This window comes from Triturus cristatus, chromosome 4_1, assembly GCF_964204655.1.
Source record: "Triturus cristatus chromosome 4_1, aTriCri1.1, whole genome shotgun sequence".
NCBI classification, from domain to species: Eukaryota; Metazoa; Chordata; class Amphibia; order Caudata; family Salamandridae; genus Triturus; species Triturus cristatus.
The window spans coordinates 322,255,832-322,278,350 of record NC_140585.1 but is presented as its reverse complement, the minus strand read 5'-3'; the positions used below and the strand labels follow the sequence as shown (position 1 = coordinate 322,278,350).

Sequence of the window (22,519 nt, the reverse complement as noted above, 5' to 3'; positions counted from 1 at the left end):
GGCAAACTGTCTGTCTCAATCACCTGCTGAAGATGATGAAGAACAAGACTGGGAAATGAAAATTGAGGACAGTTTTGTTGCTTGTATTACTGATAACAACATGTGTATTGTGGAAAAGGAATGGGTAGGAGCAGTAAACAAATACAACATTCTGAAAGAAGTAATGTCTTTGATTACGAAGGGATGGCCCAAGGAACAAAATGTGTCAGCGGATCGGCAGATGTTCTGGAAGGTGTCAGAAGAGCTATCCATTAAAGGTGGAAAAGAAGTACCGGGAAACAAGTTAATTCCACCTGAATGTTTTCGACAAAGAATAGTTTCTACAGCTCATACCAGACGCTTAGGTTCAAGCATTACCAAAAGAAAGATGAGAAATTATTTTTAGTGGCCAAGAATGGATGGTGAAATTGATGATTATGTGAAAAGGTGTGCAAGATGCAATACCAGTGATAAAGCACTAGTTACTAAAGGGGTAGTTGAATCTTTTGTTCCCTCACCAAGTAAAGCAAGGCAAATGTTGGGGATTGATTTTCTAGGACCATTTCACATACTACCTCATAATATGAAATATTTTCTGGTTACAGTGGATCATTTGTCTAGGTGGGTTGAAGTAAAACCTATTAGTTTTCCCACTACCAAAAGTGTCATTAATTGTCTTGAAAAATTATTTATACGGAATTAAACACACCAGAATTCCACAAAGTAATGGCAGAGTAGAGCATTTTAACAGAGTGTTCCTGGACTGTATTTAGGCAGCACATAGGAGCAATGTGTGTGTGGATTAAGCTGTGACGGATTTAGTGTGGTCGTACTGAACAACAGCACATGTGGCCACTTCTAAAAGCCCTTTTGAACTCATGAGGAGGAGGAAATACTCTACAGAGTCATGTCCATTTTGGATGGTTAAATTATTCCATGAGGGGTGTAATTTGAAATAGGTGTCGGAAACAGCAAACAAAAATTCAAATTATCTAAATAAAGGGAAAACTGAGACCACAAGCACTAGTGAAAAGTCCAGATTGAAAATTGGTTATTGTGTGAAGATTAAAAATCCCAGCTTAGTACGAAAAGTTCTGTCAAAATGTAAAGTGAGATACACAAAAATGCTATAAAGTTATCCAATGGGAGTTGATGGAGCACTAGATCCTAGTGTACCATTCAGAGGTATGACCAGATTTGAATCTAGAGAGTATCATGGGGTCATGAATCCAGATGACAGCGAGAACGTTGGGGCATATTATCAAGCCTATTATTGCCGCTTTAGCAGCCGTTTTCGGCCGAAAAGCGGCGATAATGGCATCGCAGTATTAGCAAGGACACGCTAGCGCGTGTTTCCTTGTTTTATCACCGGTTTTCCTTACGCCTTGCATCGCATCTCTAATGAGATGCAAAGTAGGCGTTCCCTAGCAAAACAACATTAAAGATATCGCTATCTGTCCTTCGCGGTATTTACAAGCCCGCCCAGGACACATAGAGCTATATTAACCCCTTCTGTGCCACGCCCTTTCCCCCTCCTGTGCCGGGCGTTGTATTAGTGGGTGGGGTTCATGACGAGATAGTCTCGTCATGGGCACAGCGCGACCGTGCTCCATGACGAGACTATCTCGTCATGGGCACTGAAGAGGTTAAAACCCGCGCTAACCGCGGCTATCGCAGGTCTTTTACGGCTGTGAAAATCCTGACTTCACTATCTTTTACATGGGAGGTGGATTGTACGGCTAAATCCACATCTCCCTATCACTAAGGATTCCCCTATCGATGCAGGTTTATTGCTGGATTCACAGCGATAAACCTGCATTTCGCCGCTATCGCCGGATTTTTCAACGCTGTGGAGATAAGCGTTGTAAATAACATACCTCGGCAATCAAATCCGGTGATAGCCGGCGTTAAACAAAAGCGCGTTAAGCGCGCTCTGCGATATGTATCGCTGATCGTTGATGATATGCCCCCTTGTGACAAACAGGAAAAGTACTTGAGTTTGTTTCAGGCATGGAAAACTACATGATTATGTCACATCAGAGGATCCTTATGTGTGATTCTCTTTATTTGTTTTATTTTATTCTTTTCCCCATAAAGGGTAATGGGTGTTATAATTAATGTTTTATTAGTCTAAGTTTATGTTGACTGTATTCTTTTATGTAATGTATATTTTGACATTCTGTTTAAAAAAAGGGGAAAGGTGTAGTAATATCACTGTAGGTAATATCACTGAACCACTGGTGAGGCATGGACTGCGGTGACATGCAGCAATATGTGAGGTATGTTTGTGCTATGGCATTCCTTGGCAGTTGCTTTCTGTGCCCCTTAGTGTGTACCAGATGTGTCCCATTTACCTTCCAAATAAATATATTTTATTAACACAAGAAGAGCATGGAGTTCATCATTAGAAGACATCCCTTTCTTATATCAGGGGGATGTCTCAAAGGCTGAAATAGTCTTCCATCATTTTCAGTCTTTACATGGGGATATATGGGGTGTCTTGGGTGAGAGGCATGATGCCATCCATCACAATGCTGATGACACACAGTTCTATCTGAAAGTATAAATAGACTCTGGCATCTGGAATCACTCATGGGATCTCTGTTGTACCCAATTAAAATGTGTGTTTTGTGTCTTTCCAATGTAAATACATACTCTCCCAGCTTTTAGCACTGGCTTCTTTCCATCATTGAAACCCTTCGACCCCATCAATCATTCCATCTTGATTAGCTGACAGTGGCGGGTCTTTATGGCAATGTTTTGGAATGGCTAAAGTCACTTTTAGAGGACAGATTTAAGATAGTCTAAATTTTTCCTTTTACTTCTCAGCAACGGAAATCAAGCTTTGGTGTTCCTCAAGAGTTTTCTAAACTCATTCATATGGAAGGGGAAATGTTCTGCATTTATAAAGATGACACCCAGTTGATTTTCAGTTATAGAAAATGAGACTTAGCTGAAGGAGAGTCAGAAAACCTTTCCTCTCTTGCCAGCTGTTTGTCACTGACCCATATGCTGCATTTATTTATTTTATTTGTGGGTTTGTATAGCGCTAGAATCGACTCCAACTGGAGTATCTCTGCGCTTTCTGGAGCCGGTAGAAACAGAGGAATAATAGGAGCTAGATCTCGTTTCTGAACAACACAGTCTTCAGGAGTTTCCTGAAAGTGAGATGTTCTTTGCACTGTCTCAGATGAAGAGGAAGTCTATTCCATAGGGTAGGGCCTACGATAGATAACGCTTTACCACCGTGTCTAGATTTCTTTGCACGGGGAATCACCAGAAGAAGACAGTTACTGGACCTAAGTGAACGACTTGGAACATAAGGAACAAATTTGTTCTGAAGATAAATAGGTCCTTGTCCATTTAAACATTTATGGATCAAGCAGCATAACTTGAACTTAGATCTCTGGCGAATGGAGAGCCAGTGCAGTTTCTCCAGAAGAGGTTTGGACGCAGTTCTTGGAGGAACATTAAGGACAAGACGAGCCGCGGTGTTTTGAATGACCTGAAGCTTGGCCAGCACCTTTTCGTTGGCAAAAAGCAACAGGCCATTGCAGTAGTCAATTCGACTCAGAACCAATGTCTGGACCAGAGTTCGTCTGAAAGAGTTCGGTAGTAAGGGAAAGACTCTGCGTAGCAGGCCAATCGTATGGAAACAAATTCCAGCAGTATGGTTAGCATGCTGTCCAAATGACAAGTCTTGATCCATCCGAATCCCTAAACTCTTCACAACCTGTTTGGGTTCTGGGGCTACTCCCAAATCGGGGGGCCACCAATCAGGGGTCCACAATAGTTTGGCTTCTCCAAACAGCATTAGTTCCGTCTTACTGACATTGCATTGCAGGAAGTTGGAAGACATCCAATTAGCCACCGCCTTCATGCCCGCAGAAAAGGAGTTTTTGTAGGGGGAGTGTGCATTCCCCCTACACAAGGTAAGTTAGGGTAAACTGGGGATCTATAATGACACCAAACTTTGGTCTCCAAAGATTCCAGCATGTGCGTTTTTCAAATGAAAACCCTGATAAAAATTGTTCCATTCATTGCACCTCCGTGGCACACTATGGGGTCGATTCCAATCCGGGTCGGAAGGGCACCGAACGCGATCCGGCTGGAAAAACTACGAGCCGTACGTGTGTTTTCCGGCCGGCTCGTACAGCTGTACGAGCGAGCAAGTACGATGCGAGCTACATGAGATTCACCGACTGAGTCGTTTCCGGCTCCGAACTGCTCCGTACGTCTCGGTCGGAAGCTAACCGTGGCGTGCAATGGATGAGATTTACAACCGATGCACGCGTCAGACAACCTGTGCGAGCCGGAGTGTCCGGCTCGCAAAATCTCCCAGAGTCGGACTTCGGGGGTCAGCGTCGGACCCCCTGACACCCGCAGCCCTACGACTCGGACACAGGGGGAGACCTGTGGGTCTCCCCAACACAGGCATGTACGGCGCGGGTGGCGCCAACACGTACTCACTGTAGGGGGCGCACTTGTTCGAGACGTACCCATTCAGTCAATGGGAGCGCTTGTACGCGTCGTATGACCGGCTCCCATTGACTTCTATGGGAGTCCGACCGAACTGAATCCGACAGCATACGGCCGCATCGTACTCGCTCGGTCGGACTGAAGGGGTCAGGCTCGGTCGGAAAACACTCCGGATCCGACTCGGTCGGAGTGCTTTCCGACCCAGATCGGAATTGGCCCCTATAACAGAAAACTCCATCCTCCAATCAGGTCTTAACTACAACAATGTCATGTATCTTGCCACATTGGCCAAACTACTATACTGTCTTTATGTAGTCCAAAGAATAGCTGCCACAGGATTTGTTGGCTATATAGGCATGAACATATCACTCCGGTACTGAGATCTGTGCAGCTACTTCCTATTAAATGCAGTATTACCTCCACAACTATGGCAATCGTCCACAAGGGAGTCGATGCTAGCAGCCCAGTATTTCAGGCAATCGTATGCAGTTGGTACGTACTCCCGGTCTGTGCTCTAGCCAGCAGTATCTAATACAAACCCCAAATAAAAGTGCTTTTATATGGAAACAGAGCTTTTTCAGTTGCAGAAGCAAAGAACTGAATGCACTCCTCTGTACAGGAGGTGGAGCCAAATCTGACTGAATTCAGAAAGCTTCTTAAAACTTTCCTGTTAGACCTGTCAACCTTAGGGGGGTCTTTCCCCAAACGTGTATGCTTACTTACCTGCATTTTGTGCTGAAATTCATTATTGGTGGCACTAGGGCTCTGTGCACTTTACCACTGTCAATCAGTGCAAAAGTGCTTGTGCGCACTCCCCTAAACATGCTTTAATAGATTTACACATGATTGGCATATTTAATTTACGTATGTGTCCCTTGAAGAGTGGTATACCACCTACCCACGGCCTGTAAATTAAATGCTGCAAGTGGGCCTGCAGCACTTATTGTGTCCCCCCCCCCACAAGTAGCACTTTAAAACATGTCCCAGGCCAGCCATTAAAGCCTGAATGCAATTGTTAACTGTCAATTCGACTTGATAATATATCCTCCTTGCCCAAGGCTTAAACTCCACTTATATTGCATATAAGTTACCCCTAAGGTTGACCCTAAGTAGCCCATCGCATAGGGTGCCTATATTCAAATGGTTGGACATGTACTTTTCAGTCTTACATGTCCTGGTAGTAATAAAATCCAAATTATTTTTCACTACTGTGAGGCCTATGTGTCCCATAACTTTGGATTGTCTTTTTACATATAATAAGTGCTAAATGTTGATTGGGACCAGGTAAGCGTTTCATGTTTGATGTCTATGAAATTGTAATAAAAATCCTCTTTAGTTTGTAAAATCTGATTTTAAATTACATTTTGGGAAATGTTTCTTTTATAAAGTTCAGAGGTAAAGGTGCCTATAAGGGATTAATTCAAGAAATATAATTCGGAGTAACTTTATTTTAGGTATGGTGACATCTAATGACACCCAATGGAATAACTCAAAGCAATTCAAAAAAGTCAATAAGTAAATCAATCGCAACAGTCGGGTGTATCATAAAATATCATTATTTTATATTTCAACAACTGAAATAGCAGAAATAACAACAATAAAATAATGACATACATTGACAACAGAAAACATATATATCAAACATACATAGATATCCTGGTTATCAATGTATAACTGCCCATCTTCATTCAAACAAACAATGAGTCTGTCCTATGCAAAGGATTCAGAACTCAAGACAAATCAATTAACAATAACTGAAGAAAGAAGAATGGGTTAGGCGTCAATGTTTCATTTTCCATTGTGTCAAATCAATAAGACCATCTTCAGGACAAGGGTGGATCTTCAGAAATATCTGACCCCTTGGTTGGATAATTAAGAGAAAAATCTAATTCTCAGGAAAGATGTCTTCAGTCCACTGATTTAGCCAATAGTTATAAATCAATTGGCCTTCCAATGCAGAGAGCAAGAATGAATTTCGTATTTTAAAATGGCCGTGGCTTCTATAACATGGCCGTGGTGGGAGTACCAAACAAATTGCCTTTCCACAAGGTGGTAGAACATTTTTGGCTAAAAACTTCAGAGAACAGAAAGACCTAGACCATCCTGTTCATTGTGCAACGCCGGTCTGCCTGACTTCGCGGCCGTTCCGGTTATGTTCATCTCCGCAGCAGCAAATCCTTTTCAGCAGCCCTTCGCCAAAGGGGTATTCGAGCTCCTGGAACTGTCTTCTGCTGCAGCATCCTGCCTCATCCCGTAGATCAGAGTTGGCCTGCTAAATCTCCTCTTTAGTGATTGCGTCCTGAAGCAGTTGCCCACCTTCCTCTGAAAGGCACAGTAAGTGAATGCCATCTAAAAAGGTGTTGATCTGCGCTGATCCATGGACAATTTCCTGGGAGTAAAGGTCCCTATAGTCGGATGTGAATGTGTCTGCTACTTGGTGACTAACACCCCTGAGTCAGTGATGACAGCAGGAATGGCCATGCCCACCTCTCTATGCCTGAGCTGCGCCGCCAGTAGCCGTCCCACCTTCTCTTCCTCTTCGTATTGCTAGCCTTTCAACCTCTGTTGCGCATACTTGGCTTTGGAGATAAAAAGAGTATTGAAGTACATAGCGACTACTCAAGGTTGCGCCTGGCAACAGCAGAAGGGTGCGTCGTGCAAGCATGCGTGAGGTGGACTATATCCACCTCCAGTGTCTTCTGACACTCCTCCCTCTGCCTATTGGATAGGGCTGTGTCCCTCATCAGCTGCCCCCTGATGGTCACCTACGCAGCCGCCCATAATGTCAAAGCAGAGTCAACCGAACATCAGTGTTCTCCCAGTAAGTATGCATGTGGATTTTAAGCTGGTTTTAACATACTGAGTGGTTGTAGCAGTACAGATTAAGACGCCATGGCTTACAAATTGGCAGTGGCAGGTCGATATCAATCTGCAGGGTAATAAGGGAGTGGTCAGAGTGCTTTCTCCAATATTGAAGTCTCTCAACGAAGGTACATCAAGAAAAAATCCAGCCATGATTGTGGTCCATTAAAACTGGGGACAAATCTGTGTATTCCCGGTCGGTTAGATGTAAGAGACACCATGTGTCGTGAAGGCCATGATCAGCCCCAAGATCTCCTAAGAGGGCTCTGTCCAAATTATTGCATACATCAATCAGACCAGTGTGGTCTAGGATGATATCCCAGGCCAGATTCCAATCCCCGCCTATCAGGATATTCGCTGTATCTATTTCCGTCAACACAAGGATGACTTGAAGAAGGAAGGCGCGCTTAAAACCCATGGGCGCATACACTGAACCTATACATAATGCCTTCCTGTTGAGCTTTAGCTTGATGAATACATAGTGACTCTCTGGATCAAACCAGGTTTTAAGCACAACATGAGGCAGTGTTTTCTGAATCCTCATGGCTACACTACGTTTCTAGGTCATCTGTCGCTTGTGAAGGACAGCAACCGCGTATCTCTTTGCCCACCCAATTATACTGTAGTTTTCAGCCTCTGCCACGGTGAGATGCATCTCCTGAAGGAGAGCTATATCAGAGTGCTTGGAATTGAGATAGGAGAGCACTTTTTGCATTTGAAATAATGCATTAGACCATTGATGTTATAGGAAAAAATATGCCAGGGCATGCGCATGGACATGAAGTTCGCAAAAACCTAAGGGTGAGTCTAAAGGTCAAGAATGATACTGGGCAGGCATGGAAGTTAGACAGGTCTCACTGGCAGTTTTTCGGGGGGGAGGAGATTGGGAAAACAGAAGAGAAGAAGAAGAGAAAAGAAAATGAGAAAACAAGAAACGAGTAGGCAGGAAAAAAAAGAAGGAAGAAAATAACAATTCACAAATTAACACAACGGTATTCGAACCAAAAAAAAACACCCCTACGAACAAGCACACTGCACTGATTGTCCTATCAACTGTAGTTGGCAGGTCTACACATGAGGGATCATCGTATCTGGGAGGCCCTGGTGGTCAGTGGTCATAAGGAAATTAGGCAGGGAAACAGACCCTACAAAGGGTTCAAAGTATTGGCAGTGTTTAAGATCTGTGTGTAACCTACAAGTATCAAACGGAGTGTAACATAGCAGGGTATTCTGCGGATGAAGAGAGGAAGTGGATATTAGTTTTGCCAAACCACCTGCAGGCAAACGTAGACATATGACAATGAACTACATTAATAATCAACTACAATAAACAAAGTCAACCAGGGAGAAAAAGCAGCCCCATCAGTATCCAATATGAAGTGTGCAGGCCGGGGGAATTCTGAAGGATCGACATTTACGTTCAGTACATCAGTCGTCAAAATGCAGGCAGGCTCGGTTTAAGTGGTGAGCAAAATTTGTTGCACCCCCTTTCCTGAGTGTGGTCTGTCACTGCTTTTAATATCTTCTCCTTGTCACGCTGCATGGCTTGATTTTTGTTCTTATACTGGGGCTCTTGAGTATATGTTTCAATGTCCTTCTCCACAGCAGGAAGATCAAGAGGGCATTGATCTCCAATCGCTCGTCTCTTTAGAAAAGTCTGCTGAAATCTGTATCTTGTGACCATCAAAGTCGTAGGGTCTGTGAGCCCTTGCCTCTGTCAGTATCTGATGCACCTGCTCTTGTTCAAGGAAGTAAGGCAATAATAGGTCTCAGACCAGGTGAGGCAGAGGTTTGCCGTTGTCTTATACTATGTGCTCTTTACATCTTAAGTGGAGGTGAGAAGGTGATCCCAAAAAGGGTAGGAAATCGCTAAGAAAGCCTCTAACCGCCGCAGCTTCTGCATTTTCAGGGATACCAAAGAAACATACATTATCACTACAGCTTCGATGCACAAGGTCGACAAATGTTTTGCACATGGTGCAAAGTTCCAGGTCCCTGCCTGGTAGGAGCTCAACCCTGGATTCAAGTGAGGATAAGCGGTGGTTTAGCGCACCTCAACCTTGTCTTGGAAACCAGAGACTCAGCACAAATTGACTTTCTCTCGGTCCATCATTTTCGCACCCATCGCCTCCAGTCCATGATCCACCAAAGTTACCTCTCTAAGGATCTGATCCATTGTGGTCTCCAAAGGACTTTGCGAAGAGGATGAAGACTTAGTCTGGGAAACCACCTCTGTGATGAGCAGCTGCCTCGTTGATTTCCCGGATGCCATTCTGGGCCGGCAACAGTCAATATCCAGCGAGAAAGCAATACTGGAGCAGCCTGTGACCTCAAGTGGGGACAATCTGTATCTCCTCCTAGTCACCGGGGGGCATCAGGATTATCAATTTATTGCAGATCTCTTTGGCGGTGAAAACCAGGACGCAGATTAGTGGTAGACTAAGGGTCTACGGTTTATCACCAGTACCTCAGACCTCTGGAAAGGAGCAGATCATGCACTAATGTATAATGGCCAGCAATTGCCAAAAAAAGCAAGGAATCCTTGCCCACCTCTTGGGAGGTTTTCAATGTCATGTAATAGAGGCAGGCTCCGGATGCAGGGACCCAATTCCAGGGCTTCCACTCAGATTTCAGGGAAGATCAATTGTTGCGGTGGCACTATACTACAATTGGTGATTTGCTGTAACGTATGTAATTTTTGTAGCCGCTGTGATATATTTATTTGGATTTTGTGCTGTATTTTAGTTCAGAGGTTGAAACACATGCTTTATTTGGCATCAGGCATGCTTTGTTTGTTTTTAGTACAACAGACCTCCTGATATGCAAGTTCATGAGAGCATGTATCTGAAACACAGGTGTTTCCTTTTAGAAGATGTGATCTGTAGTATGTTTCAATTGATGTGCTGTCAGATGTACATTTTGCCGCATAGAGATTTCAGGTCAGCTAGCTTCCGGTGACTTGCCCTCCTAGGAAATACACACTTCAATGTTAATAAGGACATGCTGGAGCTATCATCTCATAAAGTATCGATGCGTCCTCTGTTCCCAAAATGTCCTCTGTGCAAACACAATATATAATTTCGTAACTGCACACCATTAGAGTTAGTTCGTATATTAAAGTATTACCTTCTCATTAAATGTTCCCTATGCCTTTGGTTCACAGACTGAAAAAGTGACACGGCCCCCAGAGGAATTGTACCGTGCCATATATAGGCTGTTACATTGTATTTCTAATCCTGCTTTAAGCTGTCAGGAGAGACCACGATAAACAGTAAAAACACCCGCAACTCTAGCCCTGCAGGATTTTAAGGAGTTACTAGCAGCTGCCCATATACTTATAAGGTCTGTGTCCTTCAGCATAGATCAGGTTCCGTAAGTTTGTTACTGCTGGAACTTAATAAGCAGGCCACTATGCTTAAATGCTGGTTTCTTTTGTGTAGCTGTCATTGCAATTGCCAGGTGACTTCAATTATAAAATAACAAATGCACTGCTGGCACCTACAGCCCTGCAGAGGACTTACAGATGCTGCGAGTGGTTGAAAGCTGCTGTCCACAGAAATTAAAACACTTCTCACTGCTCGTGAGGCCTGACTAGAAAATGGCGCAGGTCAGGCGCCTTGTGACAACGAGGCCGGTGACTCCACATCGCCGCTGGACCTTCATGAGGTACGAACAGCACCCCCAGGGCAAGTTTTTGGTAGTCTTCACCTGGGAGGATGTTTTACCAGCTGCCCTGATGACTGAGGGCTGCCGTTACCAGTACTTTCTCCCTGGTTCCTTCCAGTGCAATGGAGCTACAGAATCAGACGCCCATCTTTGTCAGCAGCCAGGCTCCGCTCCGGTACTGGTACTAATTTATCATAAGGAAATCCGGTGGGCCTTATCTGCTGCTTTGTAAGTGAGGCTCAATCTTTTAAAAGTATATTAAAATTCATAAAATATTTTTTTTAAAACACTTGTACTGGTGGTAGTTGGTAGGCTCCACAGCACCTAATTTAGGGGACCAGGACTCTTTTAGTAACATATTTCAAGCAAGCACTGGCAGAGGCCATTAAGTATTGGCAGTGCAACCTATTGGCGTGGCCAATGCTGTTTTGGGTTACATACCCATGGCGAAAGCACATGGATCAATAGCAGCCACCTCTGTAGGCATTTGTTATATCTTAACAAACCCATTGAAAGGTATCCATGGTGGAGGCGTGCAGATCTGCAGCAGTAATTATTGAAGGAGTTTGTTAAAATAATATAAACCCATTTTTAGGTGACCTCCACTTGCGCACTCACAAATAGCAATCTTGAAAGCGTCAAATTATATTTGAAGAGTATGGCACTAGCACAGTTTCCCAAAAAGTAAAAAGAACATCAAGGGGGAGCAGCTGGGGGAAATATATGCTAAGTGGGGTAGGGATCGAAGGAGGAGCGGGGTTAGGAAGAGAGAAAAAACAAGCGGGATGAAAAGCAGGGCCGGACTGGGAACCAAAACCGGCCCTGGCAAAGTGCTCGGCAGCCAAAGTAATATTTTGGGCACCTGCACATAGGTTTTACACATTATGTTCATTTGTACTGTAACTGTGTCAAGCTGTGACCTGAATAACACCTAATACCTGTGCAACAATGTGATATGGCCGTATTTTTAACTAATCAATGTATCGTATACCTGCAGAAAGTTAAACATGAAGTAAATGTCAACATAAAAATATGGTAGACCACTTACTCCCAAAACTCTATGACTGGCGATGTGCTGTTTGCCGTTGTATTTAAGGAAGAACTGTTTCTTTGTAGCTCCACACAATTTTCTGCAAGTAGATATGAAATACTAACAGTAAAAACCATATGTGTAAATTTTCAACTTCAAAGAACATCCCTAGTTAATTGGAGAACAAACTGGGTTATTTGTTTTTTTTTAAAATTAGGATCAAGGTATTGCAGTATCATAGGTATAAATTGGAATAAATATTCATCATAAATTACACATAGGAGTCTTCAATACAAATATGATTTCATATTATATAAATAAAATAAATACACAGGGTATAACATCTTACAGTGATAGAATTTCATCATAGCAAAACATACTATAAAAACTCTAAATATCTAAATGTAGTTGACTTGAAACCAGATAAAAAGAGGGAGAATAGCTTATAAAGTGCCTACAATAGGATAAGGAAGGAGACCTAGGGCAATTTAATCGGTCCATTTCATACAACTCCTTTATCTTCAGAGTTGAATTATTGTCCCCAGAGTTTTTCAAACTTCCTAACTCCCCCAGTTCGTATTGCATATAACTGTTCTCTATCTCTGACTCATCTAATTTTTTGTAGTCAACCCTTCATTGAGGGAATTATCTGAGTTCGCCAATTTTGAAGTAAAATAGATCGAGCTACAGCTGTTGCAATATATACTAATTTTAATCACCTATTGGACACGCCCAATGCTGGGTCATAACCCAGGACTCTCAGCCAATAGTTGGAGGAAGATTAACCCTTCATACACTCACAAGGTACTGAAATATTTCCATCCAAAATCCCTAAATAGATGAACAGTGGCTGATTGCATGTGTCCAGTTTGCCAGGGAATGCCTTATACACCGGGGACAATTTCCTGGGAGGGCAGGGTTAATATATGTTAAAAATGTTGGGGTTCTCTATAGAAGCCGTTTAGAGAAAAAAAGCATCCAACTCCAATTGGCTCCTCTTAACGGACTAGAATGTAATATATTGACTTCCTTCCACATCTCATTTGTCATTCCAAGGCCTTCGTATTTGTCCCATTTCCTTTATTGCTTTTTGGGTGAAATCAAGGCATTTATATGCTAAAAGCATTCTTTTCCGTTCCCCTGGCCTTTTTGAAACCCTATCCTCGCTTAGAGCAGACGCCACCTCTCTGCTCATAAGTATCTGGCCTAAATTCAAATCCAGCAGAACTTTATTGAGTATTCGAAATGAGCCAGAGAGGAGGCAGTCATCCTGTATACACTGTCTTACTTCCCCTATGTTTTTCCATCAGTCTCCCATAAGGAAGTCAGTTATCTTCCAATATCCTGCTATACACCACTTTTTAACAATTTCGGGTGAAAGCTTCCCCTGGACCTAAATCCACAACAGCCAAGGGAGTCGGCGCATTAATCTGGGGAATGGAGTATCTCCTATAGAGATCTCCACTTTTCCAAAAGAGCCACATCAAGCTCTTATACCATACTCTTTTAGGCAGCTTAGTTGTCTTTAGTACGACCCGGATATTAAGCTCTTTAAAAATCAACTGCATAAAGCTATTTATTTAAAATAAAATGGAGTATCTTTGTATTGAACCTAGAGATAAATTGTGCAAAATAGGCATAGCAGTGATTCATATAAAGTGCATAGCACAATTCTGGGTGATTTTTGTTTGCCAAATAAAAGATGAGAACATGGACTCCACAGCTTTGAATAAAACACGGTAGTTAACACGCAAGGGGGGGCAGAGAATAAAAAATTAAATAAGGGAGGACTGACATTTTGATTAGGGAGACTCTCCCTAGGATAGTCAAAGGAAGAGCAATCCATCTAGAGAATACATTTTGTACCTTTGTGAGAAGGGAGCGAAATTAAGGTCATACAACTCCTCGATCTTAGATGAAAACCTTATTCCCAAATAGCGCTTTGGTTGGGAAATAACGCAAACAGCCAAATCTGAAAGTAGAACATCGGAAGTGCAGCCACAGAGAATTATTTCTGTCTTCCTCTTATTGATTTTATACTCTCCCAGTGACTCATATTGAGCAAAAATCTCAAAAAGATTTTCTTGCTTCTCCTTCCGACTATCTCTAATTAACATGATGTCGTCAGCATATAATTTTATCTTATCCATTTGTGGGAGTGGAGACTGGATACTTTAATTTGCTCGGATTGCTTTAGCTAGTGGCTCAATGAAGAAGGCAAATAATATAGGGGATAATGGACACCCCTGTCTTGTGCCCCGCAATACCTTTATTTGCCCCACTTCAACTGAACTATCGATTATACCTGCTTCAGCTTTACAATGCATATTATATATAAGCCTCATGATCCGGGATAGAATACTAAATCTGGTCAAGATATTAAATAAAGTTACCCAGACCACGCGGTCAAAAGCTTTTTAAGCATTTAGCAGAAACACCAAGGCTTCTATCTTATTCACAGCAAAGTATTCCAGCACTTCCACTAAATAGTGAGTGTTTGTTCCTAGCTGCCTACCTGCTAAAAAGACGTTCTGGTCTAAATGGATCAATCCTGCGGCTGTTAAATTGAATCTATTTGCAAGTAGCTTTGTAACTATTTTATAATCTCTGTTTAACAATGTGATAGGGCAGTATGAGTGAGGATCTTCAGCCACTTGTCTTTCTTCAGAAAGCTTACCACATTCCCCTTAAAAAAAGAAGATGGTATGTTACCTCCCTGTAACATTCTATTCGCTAGAGATAAAAGATTGGCTAAAACATCAGAAAAAAGTTTTGTAATGACCTCTATCAATTCCTCCCTAGAGAAGAGTCGAGACATATAGGCTCCCTCTTCTCTAGTTAAGGTTGGGTTATCACAATTTACAAAAAATCTTTCTAGAGAGAGAGTATCAATTGACTGATTCTGTGAATTCATCTGTCTATAATGATTTAACATGATTTCTCCTACCTTCTCTGATTCCCTACTTATTAATCTAGTGATTGGACATTTCAGGGCATTCATCTGATTCTTGGCTGCTTGTTCCCATGCCTGCCATGCTAAATATTTGCCAGTGAAGTTACTTTCTTCATAAACTATTTGTGAATGAATCTGGCTAAGTGCGGCACATTTAGCATAGTATGTTTTACTTATTGCCTTTCTGGCAGTGTTGAACGCTTTTTGTTTCTTCAGAAACCTGCATAGCTCTGTTGTACCTTTTGTTCTAAAATCTGAATTAGTTTTTTGGATTTGGGGCTATCCTCTGCATCCTTGCTTATTATTCTCCCACTGTTAAATGCCTTCATGGAGTCCCAAACAATATCCTCTGGTGCGGTCTTATCATTAATCGTCAAGAATTCCCTAATCTCATCTTTAAGAAATTGTACTCACCCTTCCTCCTGCAGATATTGTTTTTTTAACACCCATCGTCTAGGGCCCAGCGGGTATTTGGTCACTTCGAGCTCAAGGCTAATCATCGCATGATCGGAAAACCCGTTAGGCATAGTGGTTTGAGTCTTATAAACAAGAACTTGAGAAATGAAAATAAAAATCGATACGAGAGGAGTTACGAAACCTCCCCGAAAACCAGTTATATGCAATTTCTGTAGGGCACGCTGCCCTCAAGGGTTCAGTTAGAGCGAGAATATCCTTGAAGTTTCTAATGATTCTCAAGGATTTGTTTTTTATCCACTCTTAAATCCTGCAACAAATTGAAATCCCCGTCGATAATCCCCCCGGCTTTTGCATAAGTGACTGAAATAAATTTACATATGGAGTAATATTGTCTTCCACTGGGGCATAAAAGCTAGAAAATGTAAAAGGTTTTGACTCTATCAAACAACTCACCTAGCCCTCAGTATTGCTGGCGCTGTTAACCACTTCTCCACCTGCTCATTTTGACAAAAAAATAGCCGTGCTGCGATGAGTGGCTTGGTCTAAAGAAAACCCTCTATATGTTTCCGAGTTTTTGAACATCGAGAATCCTGACAGTTTACCAGCCAGGATATGAGTCTCCTGGATCAAAATCACTGCAGGGTTCTCAGATAAAATCCAGCTTTCTATTGCCCGAAGTTTCGTAACGTTAATGAGCCCATTTGCATTAAAGGACATTACTTTCAGGGAACTACTCACACTGATGTTTTATTCTTTAAAGGAAAAGGAGTATTACCTATATAAACTCCCACCTCCTTAGTGCAGGCATTTCAAAGAGAAAATGACCTATCACACACAGAGAGAGTACACAAATACCCATTTTCATTGCTCCTTTCTCTTGCCATGATCTTATAAAAGGGAAAGGCCATCGCTGATGATTGAAGCTCCCCTCAAGCCAGACTAACATTCTGTTCTACCTTCCTTACTGCTTAAATTAAATAATTGCAAACCTAGATCCATATTTATCATTCTTTTCACCCCTACCCTCCACCTAACACATGCCCCCTCAAGAAAACAAACTGTGACTGAAACAGCAACTAATATATTCCAAACGCCCTGTATATATAACTAAGAATACAGTTCAGTGAGAGGCAAAATCTTCACTTTTAGAGTCGGACCTCAGGAGAAATTGACAACAAAATAAAGAGAATAAATAGATTAGAAATACTATACTTTACTATGCAGCTTTTATTCCATTGGTCAGATATTAGGTCTGGCCAAGAGACACCTGTAGCTGTTACGCTAGCCTCATGTAATCAAAATAAAAACTTCTTAATACTAAATAGACATATATATGGATATCGTTAGGTAATTTGGGCCTGCCCTCTTCTTTCCTTGGTCTTTTCAGCTGTCATTCACATTTTGCTTCTGCCCATCACAACATACAGAATAGGTCAATAGGTTTACCCACTTTTGCCACTGGCTCAACAGCAAGACAGAACCTTAACTTTCCTATTAAAATTATGTGTAGAATTTTTTATTTTATATTTTTTATGCCAAGGATAAAACCACTACATTTAGGTGGTATCATGTTTTTATTTCTTTTTAATTCTGAGGCATATGATACAAAAATGTAGCCAATGCACCAGCTTGCCTAGGCCAGACCTACTGACTCTGCCAATGCTTTTCATGCCATGGTGTTCGTTTGCCTGTCTGTCTTTCCTGGACTCTGGAGAAGGTATTTTTAATTTACAAGAATTCTCTTTTTTATCACTCTCCAATATCTCATAAAGATTCCATTTTGTTTTTGTGATTACATTCTCATTACAGCATTACATATCTAATATTATATTCTTCTATATGCGCTGCCCGGGAATAAAGACATGTTGGATGGATGATCTACAGTTACTTTGCATGCTTCACAAAGTCAACCATATTTTGGCAGGGTGGTGAAAAAGGCACTTCCATTGAGCAGGAGAAGACACTCACAATGGCTGGTGTTCTCTCTGCTGCACTGTGCTTTACTTGAGCCAGTGTTTGCAGGTGCTCTGCCTCAGCACTTATGTCTTAGCAGGGGACACTTATTTATGGCAGTCCACCTTATGATGGCAATGTCTGTTTATTTTTATGCAGACCACATCCGTTTAACAAATAAATATGCATTTAAAAGAACATTACTCTAGTGTGTCTAGGCCATTTTCATAGCTTTGCGTGGTCTGGTTTGGTCATTTACATGTGTAAGAGTGTGCCGTTTAGTAGACGTATTGGCATTTGGCAGCGATGGCAAGTCCAGTTGGTAGTGCAAGCAGCAGTGACCTTCTGGGCAATACCGTGGCACTTATTTTATAACAAATTAAGCACTGCTGCTACCACTAGGGCCAAAGGTATCCAGAACCATAGGATAGAGAGGTCAGCTGAACTTGCAATATGGCTGCTCAGTATAAACTCTGAGCCTTTGTCAGAATCTTCTATGTGCCCAAGAAAGTCTAACTGGGGATTAATGTTGAGTTTTGTGATGCTTCACATTAGATTTAAGGTCGCTGTCCTGGTGTAGGTTATAAAAGAGTGCATTCAGTTAATTTGTTCCTAGGTGCTGCGACATATTGGACAGTGTCATGGCTTTTTTTAGTTTAAATATCCTTTTAGGGCAGATCCTTGATTGCTATGCGTTTATTTTATGACTTCTTTTCACATAATTAAAGAATATATAGTGCAGAATAGGAATGGCAAGACAGTGATGTTCATTCAGTGAAATTCAAGTAGAAAAATGGGTTGAATCTAAGCATTCTTAAAGAAACTCATGTATCACTTGTCTAATATCTAAGAGGAATGATTTTGAATGGGTCAGCAACGACATGCTAAGACCACATAAGATTGCATTACATGGGGGGCCGTGGCCAACAACATGGCAGAGTAGACGTGTCCGACCGCAGCTCCGATGGCCCACAGCTAATCCTGACAAAATTCTCAGTTTTACACACGATCCTGACCATGTCCAAACGAGGAATACCCAACTGAAACTGTTTTGGTCGAGAACGAGGGGATGAAGCGGCGAAAGAGAGCGATGACGTCAGAGGCAAAATGGCGACGTGACGCAGGCCTGAGCAACCAGAGGAACACTACCAGGAAACTGCAGGCAGATCTTAACCCCAAGTGAGCGGAGGGACCAGGGAGGAGACGTCTGAGGGACCCCCCCTTCCCCACCCCCACGTGGAATCCACGGATACTGGGGTGCTCACAGCACTGGCATTGGGCCGCCGGGCAGGACTCCAGTGATGCAGGAGACGGGCAAGAGATAGACATTTATGGAGTCGGCGAGGCGCGCCAGACCGCGGAGAGCAGACCCGACACCAATGAGGGCGTCCCCAGCCTACCCACGCAGGCGATAGATGGACGCTCTGGAGAGGCTGTGACCCACACCTGGAGCCTGAAACATTGAAGGTGGAGCACAGTGGGAGGAGAGGCCCTCCAACTCGACGGCCGGAGACCAAGTGCAGCTGCACCACGGCGATCCACGAGTGCCCAGGAATTTGCTTCACCCACCTTGGAGAGAAGGAAGGCAGCAGGCTCGGGCCGCTCTGGAAGACCTGCTGTGGATTGGCGAAGGAGGCGGCCTTGACCCTGCTGAATGAGGTGAGAGTGGGCCGGGAGATGGATCGGCTGTGCCCGTGTCTCTGGTGGTTTGCGTCGCTGGCGGCAGCGAGTGGGCCCCGCGGGAGCCTGTCACCCGGCAGAGACTCATGGACTGGGGGGGCAGCCCACTCCCCTCCCGGAGGAACTACTTTACTGAGGCTGCACTAGGGTTCCCTCCCTCCTACCTGCACGGGGAGTGGCCTTGACAACGTGCCGCCTATAGTTCGTGAGGGGTCAAGGGGGCCACAGACTGGGTGAGACGGATATTGGAGAAGATTTCTCCTCCCACTAAATCCCCCTACCCCCAGGAAGCCAGAGCCAAGAGGGCGCGTAGAGACCCCGGCGCCACACCTGACACCGATGGCCGGACTGAGGGGAGTTGGCGATAAACCCAGACCTTCTGGTGGGTTGCGATTGGACCAGCATGCGTCGTGAAGGCGCAGAGCATTTCTGGAGACCCAAGACAGGAGTCCCACCTGAACCTTAGCCCCTGGCCAGGATTGCAACCTCACGCTCGGCACTGGTGCCCTGACACATCTGGGTAGCCCGAAGCCGAAACCAGTCCACGACACCCCAAGCGGAGAGGCATCTGGCAAGTTCACCACACGAGGAAGTACCTGGGCCCACTCCAGTAATATACACCAAAAGAACCTCAGCACACTCAACACCAGACCATTACTAAACCAGCTTAAATCCCCGCCTCCAACAGTGCAGGGAAGTAGCACCAGATGGCAAAGGATAAAGAACCAAAACCACAAAGACAGGGGAGAATGAACACATTCACTAAAGTCCTGAAGTCCAGTAACTTATGCCTTCTATAGAATTTTTGCCTCTCTAAACTAACATTTTTATGAGGTTTAAATCTAGCATCATGCATCTTGATTGGATAGGCGAATTAATCTTCTACATCACCTTTGTCCAACACTACTTGCCTACGTAAATGTTTTAAATCTTCCTCCCTTCTGTACCCAAACAGTGTCTTAACAATGCATCCTTTTTCGTGTATGTAAAATCATTGCCATCTATAGCTTCCATCTAAGTTTCAAAACCCTCCTTCCATTGTTCCCAATCAATACCAGCATGTTCAGGACTTGGAACAAATGCCATTGGAGGGAACTATATTTTGCTGCATGATGGCAACTGTAAGCCTGTTATACTTAATTAACCTTTGTGTGAAACACTACACAAAAAGTGTACAGTATATACTTTCAGCTTTACCTTGTGTTGAACATGCAAAATGTATTATATAAATGGAAATGCCAAAATAACTGCACAGGAAGAGCACGCCACCCAAAATCACAAAAACCTGCTAGTGATATAGTAGTCGGTGGTGTTTATAATCCACAATTTTAAAATCTTGAAATTACAGTGTGCATGTCACCAAAAAGATGTTAACATGCTGAATAAAATGCCTATACATCCGCTGTGACGGTGTGCGTCACTGAACCAATGGCACTAACAGTATATATTTTAAATATTCTTTCTTTAAATTACGGTGTGTGTGTCACCGAAAAGATGGCAACTCGCTAAATTGAGTTCCTTGAATTTCTGTAGTGGTGGGTAACAAGCAAAGCGAAATACCTCTGTTGCGCCGCAGAAGATCTAGATGTAATCAACAAACGCAAGTACTGCAGTCACGCCTGCACTCTCGCAAGCTGGATGCAGCATCAAACTCTGTCAGCGTGACAGCTACGACAGCGTGAAACGCCGTCAAACGCGATGATGCACTGACATCGTCATGTGTCATCAGGCATGAGAAACTGATGCCATCAGGCAAGCAACCACATATTCAATGGCCACTGACCCTCAGAAATCCAGAATCCTGAACCCTTTGCCAAAAACCTTCAGGTGAATATAGTAAGGCTTGGGGTCATAGAGAGACGGACAACGTTATTGCTGGCAAGTATAATATTTATTCACCAACGGGAGCGCCGGGAACAACTTGTGCTTCCCTCCGGCTATCATCACCCATCCCAGGGCAGGGAACGCTCCCAGCGTTCCCTGCCGTGATGCGGCAGGAACACTATAGCGCTACACTACATATCTCCCTCCTTTATCGACACTGCAGCAAACAATAACAACCTAACACAGTGTCTACTAAAATTTCTTGCAGTGGGTGATTACGTCTTTATGTCGTACTCTCGATACCTTTTAGGCAGTACCACTGTCCTGCCCGCTCGGGTGTGTTTCACTGGCGTGCATGCCCTAGTGTCTCTGCCACTACTGGATGCGGCATGGTTTTGTGTCACTTGTGGTTGGCTTTCTTTTTCCATAGCGCTCTCCCCTTGAGCCTCACCTTTCGCCCTTACATCATTTTCCGCCGCATTCTTCTGTGTGCTAGGGATGATGTTCTCCTCCATGTTGGTGCTCCTCGGGTCACTATTGGTTGCTTCCACTTCTGTGGCAGTTTCTTCCCTCTCTAGGTTCTCCTCCTCTTCTCTTTCAGGTTGCATGTCTCCCAACCTGTTCCAACACCTATTGCACCTTGCCATCCTGTCCAAGGACCATATTTTCCCATCGCTTAAACGGGCTGATCTCGGGTAGACTTCTTGTACTTGCAACGGTGTGCTATACTTGCTATCACCTTTCCATCTCAGCTGGGCCAACTTCACTCTGACCCATTCTCCCTTTTCCAGTGCTGGTTCCTGGACGTTGCGTCGCCTGTTGTAGTGGTCTGTGTAGATCTTTTGCGCCCTCTCCAAATTGCTACGTACCACTGCTGGGGACCATTTACTCTGCATAGTTCTTCGCTTCCATGCTACGTTGTCTCTTGTGAAGGGATCACGACCTCTCAGTATTTGGAATGGACTATACCCTGTCTTGGTGGGGGTGATCCGGTACGCCAATACTGTACTTTTGAGTTCAGCTTCCCAGTTCTTTCCCGCATTGATCGCTGCTTGTACCGACCCCATGATAACCCGGTTAAATCTTTCTGCTAGGCCGTTCCCGGCCGGATGATATACTGGAGTGTGCTTGACCTGTATTCCATTCCTCTCCATGTACACATTCCATTTATCTGATGTAAATTGAGGTCCATTGTCACAGGTTATGACTCTTGGGATCCCTTCTCTCAGGAACGTGGCCGTTAGGAATGACAGTACCATCTCAGTGTCTACATTTTCACACACCTCTACTTCCGGACACTTTGAATATCTGTCTACTAGCACAATTGCGTATTTGGGTACGCTCTGGTCATCCAAAATGGGACCAAGAATGTCCACGGATAACTCTTCCAATGGGTTTACTGGATTGGCAAACTTTCCCAGTGGTGGCCGTAGTGTGGTCTGCGTCTTGTCTGCATTGCTGCACGAGACACAATCCCTGACATACTTCTCCACTTGGCTGTCTAGAGCCGGCCACCAATACGCCTGTTTAGCTCTCTGCTTGGTTTTTACTATGCCCAGATGCCCTTCGTGTAATATTGCGAGCAATCGCTTCACCAATTGACTGGGTGGAACCACTTTGTCCCCTCGCAGTATAAATATGCTGTTGTCCCCAACTTGCAATTCCTTTCGAACTTC

At 43.6% G+C, this 22,519-nt stretch overlaps 1 protein-coding gene across 1 annotated transcript in view; it reads right to left on the bottom strand.

The window, feature by feature from the left end:
• Window positions 1-22,519, bottom strand: part of LOC146854871 (sodium- and chloride-dependent GABA transporter 2-like) — a 681,032-nt gene that overhangs the window by 373,996 nt on the left and 284,517 nt on the right. The window contains exon 5 of the mRNA XM_085652276.1: window positions 12,035-12,116. Coding sequence (XP_085508402.1) covers window positions 12,035-12,116 — 82 coding nt within the window. The remainder of the gene's footprint in view (window positions 1-12,034; window positions 12,117-22,519) is intronic.